The sequence below is a fragment of the Pygocentrus nattereri genome, chromosome 12 (assembly GCF_015220715.1).
Source record: "Pygocentrus nattereri isolate fPygNat1 chromosome 12, fPygNat1.pri, whole genome shotgun sequence".
NCBI lineage: Eukaryota > Metazoa > Chordata > Actinopteri > Characiformes > Serrasalmidae > Pygocentrus > Pygocentrus nattereri.
In genome coordinates, this window is record NC_051222.1 from 39,725,676 (window position 1) to 39,735,198 (window position 9,523).

The 9,523-nt window shown below is 41.8% G+C and overlaps 1 protein-coding gene across 1 annotated transcript; it reads right to left on the bottom strand.

The window, feature by feature from the left end:
- Positions 1-2,709: 2,709 nt before the first annotated feature.
- On the bottom strand, positions 2,710-7,779 carry LOC108441011 (carcinoembryonic antigen-related cell adhesion molecule 6-like). Its single transcript, XM_037543234.1, has 4 exons — positions 7,651-7,779; positions 6,089-6,424; positions 3,369-3,617; positions 2,710-3,280 (listed from the first exon to the last, which is right to left on the bottom strand). The coding sequence occupies exons 1-4, from the start codon at positions 7,730-7,732 to the stop codon at positions 3,159-3,161; spliced, it is 789 nt and encodes a 262-aa protein (XP_037399131.1). The 5' UTR covers positions 7,733-7,779; the 3' UTR covers positions 2,710-3,158.
- Between the last annotated feature and the right edge of the window lie 1,744 nt (positions 7,780-9,523).

A 9,523-nucleotide genomic window follows, 5' to 3' on the forward strand; every position in this document is an offset into this window, starting at 1 on the left:
GTTGTAGCTTATTCCACATTAGCTAAATTAACTAGCTAGTTATCATGCACTCATAAGAGAACATCAGCAGCAGCTTTAGGATTAATAAAGCACTAGCATGTGCTTATACTTCTGAAACAGCAAGCTTATACAAGAAGACCATACCTATTTAGCTCAGACTGGTTAGCAAGTCAGTTATCTGTGTGTCTAGAGTAGTGAAGAAATCAGAATAAACCCTTGAATCTGAGTCACAAGACTCATCTTAGTGGCCCGGGGGTTGTGCCATGAGTCTGATTCACTCATTATACATCGGGAGATACAGCAAGTCGGAATTAAAATATGAAAGAAATTCTCAAATGAATCCACTGAGAGCACAGGATTATCTGCTCTCCTTATTCCAGCACTGGCAAAAACCTCATCATTGCTCAACAGAAACACCAAAGTCTTCAAGTAAGTATCAGTACAGTTTTAGTAATCACTTGGATTTTCCCATCTTGGAAAAGTTATTATATGGAATCCACAGAGTAAAATAATCTGAGACTTTCTTCAATTTGCTGTATAATTATTGTGCTAATCATTGGACTCATATATCTTGTACAACCTGTGATTCTTTCATTACTTTTGACATGTTACATTTTTTACACACAGGAACCAAAAGGAACGACAGATTTCTCAAAATGTAGGAGGAAAAAGTCGGATATTAGACTCTGAAATGTAGTGGAGTGAAAGGAAAAAGTCGCACAGAATGGAGAAACTTCAGTACAGATACACCAAAAAATACTAAAGTACAGAAACTAATTACATTTACTGAGTTACTGTCCACCACTGATGAGCTGCAGGAAAGATAGGTCAAGGTGTCACTAGGGAGCAAGTCAATACTCAGGTGAGGCTGACCTCTGGTGATGAAGGCAGGTATTGCATTTGACAAAATGACTGAGTACGTTTAGAAGTAGCAATTCTGGAATAAAGAAATAAATACAGTTCTTATATAGATATTGATGTGTATTCTATGGCATAGTGTTCTTTAGGCATTAAATCAAGTTTTCATTTCCAGTCAATAAGCAGAGAGTTCTAAGGTGACGTCCTGCACACTTGGTGTTGAACTCCTGCGATATTGCTGTTCAGATTCCTGTTCAGACTTTATTGACGCTGCCTGTTTTTCTATTTCAAAATTACATTAAAAGAAACGGAAGTTCTTGACACACCAAAGTCGTAAGACATAATTTATTGGAACGTACAATTTGTGTGATGTGAAGGAGAAACTACTAGTACCTAATAATCTGACAACTCAGTGTAAACCTTACAGGGCAGTTTTTCAGACAGACATGGACTGAGCCTACTTTTAGATTAGCTTACAAAGCCAATTGCCACTTAAATTATTTTTCGTCTTGACTTTGGCTGAATCTAGGTCTTGTGAACAGTCTTGTGAACAGGTGTTCTAATTGAATTAGCATAATTTGGTAAAGTGAGGATGATCATTTTTGATGAAAACTTTTTATCACCAAATCTATTTGTTAGGACAGCACATAATGTCAAGATAAGAAATCAATTTTTGTGCCATAACACAAAAAACAATAACTGTATTTTATTTTGAATCATCCCTAAATCAAGGGGATCATCATTACTCAGGTCCATCTCTTTAGGGGTGAGTTTGAAAACTTCAGAGGTGAAGTCACTGTTTCAAAGTACTGAGCTGTGATACGGCAACTGCCAATTCTGTAATGAAGAGCAAGTAAATAGACAAAATCACCCTGATTCATAGAATCACTTAGGTAACTTACAAACTGATTTGCCAGTTTATCAGTTAAGTATATATGTTCCTGTTCCGAAGACGCCATGACCCAGTGACGCCAAAGACTACAGGCCAGTGGCACTGACGTCCCACGTCATGGAGACTATGGAAAGGCTTGTCTTTGGATCAGCTCCAGCCCATGGTCCAGCCATTTATGGACCCCTTCCAGTTCGCCTACCAGCCCCGCCTGGGAGTTGAAGATGCCATCATCTACCTGCTCAACCAAGTATATGCTCACCTGGATGAGCCAGCCAGCTCTGTGAGGGTCATGTTTTTTGAGTTCTCCAGTACATTCAACAACATTGGGTCTGCTCTTCTGGGTGACAAGCTCACAGTGATGCAAGTAGATGCCCCCCTTGTGTTGTGGATTGTTGATTAACTGACTGGGAGACCACAGTATGTATGCCTGCAGTGTGGACACTGTGGAGGACAATAAACTGGACTGGGCTAAGAACACTGACACCCTCTACAGGAAGGGCCAAGGTCGTCTCTATTTTCTGATGCGCCTGAGGTCCTTCAACATCTGCCGGACTATGCTCAGGATCTTCTATGAGCCTGTGGTGGTGAGTGCTATCCTGTTGCATGCTGGGGAAGCAGGCTGAGGGTGGCAGATGCCAACAGACTTAACAGACTGATCTGCAAGGCCGGTGATGCTGCGGGTGTGGAGCTGGACTCGCTGACGGCCGTGTCGGAGAGGAGGACGCTGTCTAAGCTGCAGGCCATTGTGGACAATGGCTCCCACCCACTCTACGACACGGTGATGAGACACAGGAGCTCATTCAGTGCAAGACTCACTTTACCGAAATGACCACAGAGCACCACAGGAGGTCATTCTTACTTGTGGCCATCAAACTCTATAACTCCTCCCTCAGTGTGTGATTCACTAAGTGTGGATCATCTGTGCAAAACTCAACACCGACCTGTTCATATGTGTAATAATAATAACTGTGTGTGCAACAACTCAGAGGTACAATAATTTGAACTACTTTACACAGCATGTTTCATATTTATGATTACAGTCACTTCACTGTATTTAAATCTTGTGTACATACTGCAAATTTCTCTTTTTTGTTTTAAACGATTAAAGTGTTTATTCTTTTACATAAATGGTTGCAACTGTAACAACTGCAGTTTCCCTCTGGGATCAATACAGTATTCTGATCCTCATCCTGATTCTGATGTGCCTCCTTTGGCCTCCACTGCCTCATGAATATTACTGTGCATGGATTCTACAAGATTCTGAATGTTTTGCATTGTTGTTAAAATTGTGAAATTAAAATAAAACCATGAGTAAAAACTCCATGTTGATATGAGATTCTGTTCAAGAGTAGATTAGCATCATTAGCATCGTCTCTGTGGACCACGTTGGCATTGTGTGTATATGATGTCAGGTTCTTCTGGATACAGTGGCACTGCGGGTGCATCGGTAACAGTACCACCAGGAAAGAATCAGCAAGCCAACCACGCCAACCACAGCACAGACAGCAATGATGATCAGCTTGTAGTCCACTGATGAAGATATGAAGGAACAGAACATCAGCTTCACTTTCTCAGATCAGGTCTAGACATACAGCCTTTACATGATCTTCACACTCACCTGCAACGTGAACCACCACAGTCAGTGAATCAGAGCCTTCATCGTTGTAGGCAGTGCAGATGTACTGACCCTGATCATCTGACTTGACACTGTTGATGAAGATGAAGGAGGTTGTGAGGTTCTTGTTTCCAGGTAAGTTCCAGAAATACTGAGGACTGGGGTTACCATGAGCTGAACAGTTCAGAACCAGCTCATCACCCTGAGTTAGCGATATAGTACCACTGGAAAGTTGTGTGATGGTGGGTTTGTCTGATGAGAAACAGAGAGGACACTGTGGGACAGTATTCATGTGTTTTAAACAGGGGTTCAGATAAAACAGTGCTGCAGAAATCTCTGACGGATTAGTTGTAGTCAGTCATGTGTGCAGAGATAAACACTTCACAGCACAGCAGTGGCGTGGCATTAGAATTCTGGATTTACAGAGCTGGAAAAGCAGAGATTATCAGCGAGTGTTTTACCATCGGTACCTCCTCTCGAGATTATTACAAGAACAAAGATGGGCCATATTTTCAGTCAATTTCAGAGAATCAAATTATATTTGCCTGGCTAGGCAACACTGGGTAGGTAAAACTGGCTAGGCAAAGCTGGCTAGGTAAAACTTGCTAGGCAAAGCTGGCTAGGTAAAACTGGCTAGGCAAAGCTGGCTAGGTAAAACTGGCTAGGCAAAGCTGGCAAGGTAAAACTGACTAAGCAAAGCTAGCTAGGTAAAACTAGCTAGGCACAGCTTGCTAGGTAAAACTACCTAGGCACAGCTTGCTAGGTAAAACTGGCTAGGCAAAGCTAGCTAGGTAAAATTGGCTAGGCAAAGCTGGCTAGGTAAAACTGACTAAGCAAAGCTAGCTAGGTAAAACTAGCTAGGCACAGCTTGCTAGGTAAAACTGGCTAGGCAAAGCTAGCTAGGTAAAACTGGTTGGCAAAGCTAGCTAGGTAAAACTGACTAAGCAAAGCTAGCTAGGTAAAACTAGCTAGGCACAGCTTGCTAGGTAAAACTGGCTAGGCAAACCTGGCTAGGTAAAACTAGCTAGGCAAAGCTGGCTAGGTAAAACTAGCTAGGCAAAGCTGGCTAGGTAAAATTGGCTAGGCAAAGCTAGCTAGGTAAAATTGGCTAGGCAAAGCTAGCTAGGTAAAATTGGCTAGGCAAAGCTGGCTAGGTAAAACTGACTAAGCAAAGCTAGCTAGGTAAAACTAGCTAGGCACAGCTTGCTAGGTAAAACTGGCTAGGCAAAGCTAGCTAGGTAAAACTGACTAAGCAATGCTAGCTAGGTAAAACTAGCTAGGCACAGCTTGTTAGGTAAAACTAGCTAGGTAAAGCTTGCTAGGTAAAACTAGCTAGGCAAAGCTTGCTAGGTAAAACTGGCTAAGCAAAGCTAGCTAGGTAAAACTAGCTAGGCAAAGCTAGCTAGATAAAACTGGTTAGGTAAAACTAGCTAGGCACAGCTAGCTAGGTAAAACTGGCTAGGCAAAGCTAGCTAGGTAAAACTTGCTAGGCACAGTTAGCTAGGTAAAACTAGCTAGGCACAGCTTGCTAGGTAAAACTAGCTAGGTAAAGCTTGCTAGGTAAAACTAGCTAGGCAAAGCTTGCTAGGTAAAACTGGCTAAGCAAAGCTAGCTAGGTAAAACTAGCTAGGCACAGCTAGCTAGGTAAAACTGGCTAGGCAAACCTGGCTAGGTAAAACTAGCTAGGCAAAGCTGGCTAGGTAAAACTAGCTAGGCAAAGCTGGCTAGGTAAAACTGGCTAGGCAAAGCTAGCTAGGTAAAACTGGTTAGGCAAAGCTGGCTAGGTAAAACTAGCTAGGCAAAGCTAGCTAGGTAAAACTGGTTAGGTAAAACTAGCTAGGCACAGCTAGCTAGGTAAAACTGGCTAGGCAAATCTAGCTAGGTAAAACTTGCTAGGCAAAGCTGGCTAGGTAAGACTAACTAGGCAAAGCTAGCTAGGTAAAACTGGCTAGGCACAGCTAGCTAGGTAAAACTGGCTAGGCAAAGCTAGCTAGGTAAAACTTGCTAGGCAAAGCTGGCTAGGTAAGACTAACTAGGCAAAGCTAGCTAGGTAAAACTGGCTAGGCAAAGCTAGCTAGGTAAAACTTGCTAGGCAAAGCTGGCTAGGTAAGACTAACTAGGCAAAGCTAGCTAGGTAAAACTGGCTAGGCAAAGCTAGCTAGGTAAAACTAGCTAGGCAAAGCTTGCTAGGTAAAACTGGCTAAGCAAAGCTAGCTAGGTAAAACTGGCTAGGTAATGCTGGTAAACTAGATAGATAGATAGATAGACACGTTTTTGATCCCAAAGAAACATTAAATAATATTAACTAGCCAGGCAAACTGACATTAGTTGACTTAAGAAACATTCATTAAGTTGCTAGGCAAACTGAGATTACCTGGCTAGGCTAACTGAATGGCTTGTTGGGAAAACTAACGTTGGCTAGATGAGAAAATTAATTAGCTAGGCACACTAATATGAGCTGGCTTTTGCAGTAACTGCATGCTAATTAATCCCATCATTTAACAGAACACAGACAACAAAATATTTAGTACCAGTTTGTTTTGTCCACAAGGTGGACGACGATAATTTAACAAATCCTGATACGACACATACTAGCTGAGGTTAGCTAACTGGCTAAACCCTCTGCATGTCTCCATGATGACAGCCGGGACTGCATTTGTGAAGGTAAATATCTTGACGACAGCAATGCTACACAGTTCTGTTTACAGGTGTAATAAACTCACAGTGCACTGTGAGCTTCAGACGTTCTGATGATCTCACTTGTGGTTGGAGCTGATCCAGCTTCAGTAGAGCTGCACACTGATACTGGACTTCATCTTCATCACGGCTGGCCGAGACAGTCAGTGTGGACGTCACATTCCCGTTCTTCCTCTCTTCTCCAGAAGCTCTGAAACTTCCATACGGCATTTCAGTCATGTTGTTGTTCTGGTCCACTCTGGTCCACTGCACAGTAAGGTTCTGTAATGGACCCACATTCTCAATCTCACACTTCAGCTTCATCATCTGACCTTCTGACCACACAATGGACTCAGAGCTGATCTTCACACTGTCTGGACGCTCTGAAGAGAGAGAGGAAACACGTATATATATAAACCTTTAGGGGTGACACTTTTAAAATTTTATTTAAAAAGTGTTCTATAATGTTCATATGATCCACACAGTCGCTCTGACAGACTGTAATACACTACAGGAAGCGTAGGGGGCGATACGGCTTCTACTGTTTCATTTAAAAAGCTCTATAATGTTCATATGATCCACACAGTCGCTCTGACAGACTGTAATACGCTACAGGAAGCGTAGGGGGCGATACGGCTTCTACTGTTTCATTTAAAAAGCTCTATAATGTTCATATGATCCACACAGTCGCTCTGACAGACTGTAATACACTACAGGAAGCGTAGGGGGCGATACGGCTTCTACTGTTTCATTTAAAAAGCTCTATAATGTTCATATGATCCACACAGTCGCTCTGACAGACTGTAATACGCTACAGGAAGCGTAGGGGGCGATACGGCTTCTACTGTTTCATTTAAAAAGCTCTATAATGTTCATATGATCCACACAGTCGCTCTGACAGACTGTAATACACTACAGGAAGCGTAGGGGGCGATACGGCTTCTACTGTTTCATTTAAAAAGCTCTATAATGTTCATATGATCCACACAGTCGCTCTGACAGACTGTAATACACTACAGGAAGCGTAGGGGGCGATACGGCTTCTACTGTTTCATTTAAAAAGCTCTATAATGTTCATATGATCCACACAGTCGCTCTGACAGACTGTAATACACTACAGGAAGCGTAGGGGGCGATACGGCTTCTACTGTTTCATTAAAAAGCTCTATAATGTTCATATGATCCACACAGTCGCTCTGACAGACTGTAATACACTACAGGAAGCGTAGGGGGCGATACGGCTTCTACTGTTTCATTTTAAAAGCTCTATAATGTTCATATGATCCACACAGTCGCTCTGACAGACTGTAATACACTACAGGAAGCGTAGGGGGCGATACGGCTTCTACTGTTTCATTTAAAAAGCTCTATAATGTTCATATGATCCACACATTCGCTCTGACAGACTGTAATACACTACAGGAAGCGTAGGGGGGCGATACGGCTTCTACTGTTTCATTTAAAAAGCTCTATAATGTTCATATGATCCACACAGTCACTCTGACAGACTGTAATACACTACAGGAAGTGTAGGGGGCGATATGGCAGCTTTCAGCTTTTCAGCGCTGCAGTACTGAGGAAGCTGAGCAGGTGGGATCACTGTACTCACTGTAAAGGTTCAGATGGACCTTCTGTTTACATTGTTCTGTACTCGGCACTGACAAGTAACAGAACATCTCTCTTCTGTTCATCTCCCACTGTGTCAGACTGGACGCCCTCCACACCAAACTCGTCTCACTCTCTGTTGGACAGGATTAATCTGAGACTCCCAGCCCAGAATGAACTCTGATGAAGGTTTGGATGATATGGAGCAGGTGAGTTCAACAAGTTCTCCGTACTCCACCAGCAGGGACTTATGGGAAACAGTGAGTGTTGAACAGACATCTGTCAATGAATTCGTGAAGCACAAAAACACTGTTAAACACAAATTTGTCATAATGTTTACATCCACAACATCAACAAAACAGATGTGATTACAGAGGTATATCAGACTAGTTTGGTATCATGGCTCTACAAAGATGCCACCCAATCGCCAGCAAAACTTTATGAACTTGTTAGGTGTAGTTGCTTTGTAACTGTGTAACGTCATCTTTTGTTTGCCCTTTTTAGACCTTGTAGTTTTTTACCTTGTACTTTGTATGCTTTGTATGACTAAAACAAAGGGGAAGACATGGGAGGGAGAGAAGAAAATGACATATAAATTCGCAAGATGTGGCTTATGTATTGTGAGAGTGCTCTATGGAGATTTAATAGAAGGCTGTCTGTGTTTTCTTCCACAGTCCTGAACTGTCAATGATCTTCATTCAGTGCTGCTTCTCATTTTATGTTCCGCTCACCAACAGTACTGACAGTAGTGACAATGGGCAGTCCTGCCAACGTGGGACCAATAGAGTTAGAACATTACACGTTACTGATTACCTGTTAAAACATGTATCTGTAACCTAATCCTAAGGATTAGTACATTAGTAGCATAATGGTAACTTTACATTACTGTAAATTAAATGTGTCTTTGATGAAAGATGTAACTAAATAAAGAAAAATAATTTTAACAAGAAGTTAACGTATACACATGCCAAGCACAATGTCTGCACTGCTTAGTGAAACAGAATGCTAGATTATAGAGTATATGAGATTAAGTGTATGGAAATAATTCAAACACAGAAGACAGATTTGTGTAACAGTATCATTTGTTAGAATGTGTTCAGAAATCTTGTTTTTCTCTTCGGGAAAAAAGAGCATTTTAAAAGGGCATTTTTAAAAAATCTGTGAATACACTGAGAATAAAAGCTCTAAAAGTAAAACACAGAGGAAGAAGTGGTCAGTGTAGAATGATCCAGTATATTGAGTCAAATGCAATATAGTTTTAAAACTCTCCTGCTCTCTTGGGACTTTTCCTTATTTAATGAAAATCTGTTGTTTAACATGACAAAGTTAAAAGACATGTCTAAGCATTAAAAACATGTATGTATGTAGAACTTTTTAAATGTCAGGCTGTAATGTGCGTCATGACAGTGACTACTGCCTACTGAAATCTTTCATCTTTACAGCGAGACACCAGTGAGTTTGTAGACCACACACACTCCCAGCACGACCACACACACAGTCATAATGAACCAACCCCAGAACTCCACAGGCGGAGAAAAGAGAAAGGAATTTTACATTCCATAAATAGAAACATACAGCCTCCTAACTGACCACTCACTTACCACTCCTCTCTCACTCCTCTCTCTATCTGACTGGCACATGCAAAACAACATTCCTGTGTGTGTGTGTGTGTGTGTGTGCATATGTGTGTGTGTGTCAGTGTGTCTGCTAAGAGCAGAAACCCTAAAGACGGGCATTACCAAGTGAAAGACTCCTGAAGTCAACCAACAGTGAGAGCACTATAGACTGACACTACCGAAAATGAGAGCACTATAGACTGACACTGCCAACAATGAGAGCGCTATAGACTGACACTACCGACAATGAGAGGACTATAG

What these genes read in the sequence shown, in the direction of transcription:
- LOC108441011 (XM_037543234.1), bottom strand. Translation starts at nt 7,732, where the DNA reads ATGAACAGAAGAGAGATGTTCTGTTACTTGTCAGTGCCGAGTACAGAA. An exon ending in GGTCCATCTGAACCTTTACA is followed by an intron (nt 6,425 to 7,650) that starts GTGAGTACAGTG and finishes CTCTCTCTTCAG; the next exon opens with AGCGTCCAGACAGTGTGAAG. An exon ending in TGTGGTGGTTCACGTTGCAG is followed by an intron (nt 3,281 to 3,368) that starts GTGAGTGTGAAG and finishes TATCTTCATCAG; the next exon opens with TGGACTACAAGCTGATCATC.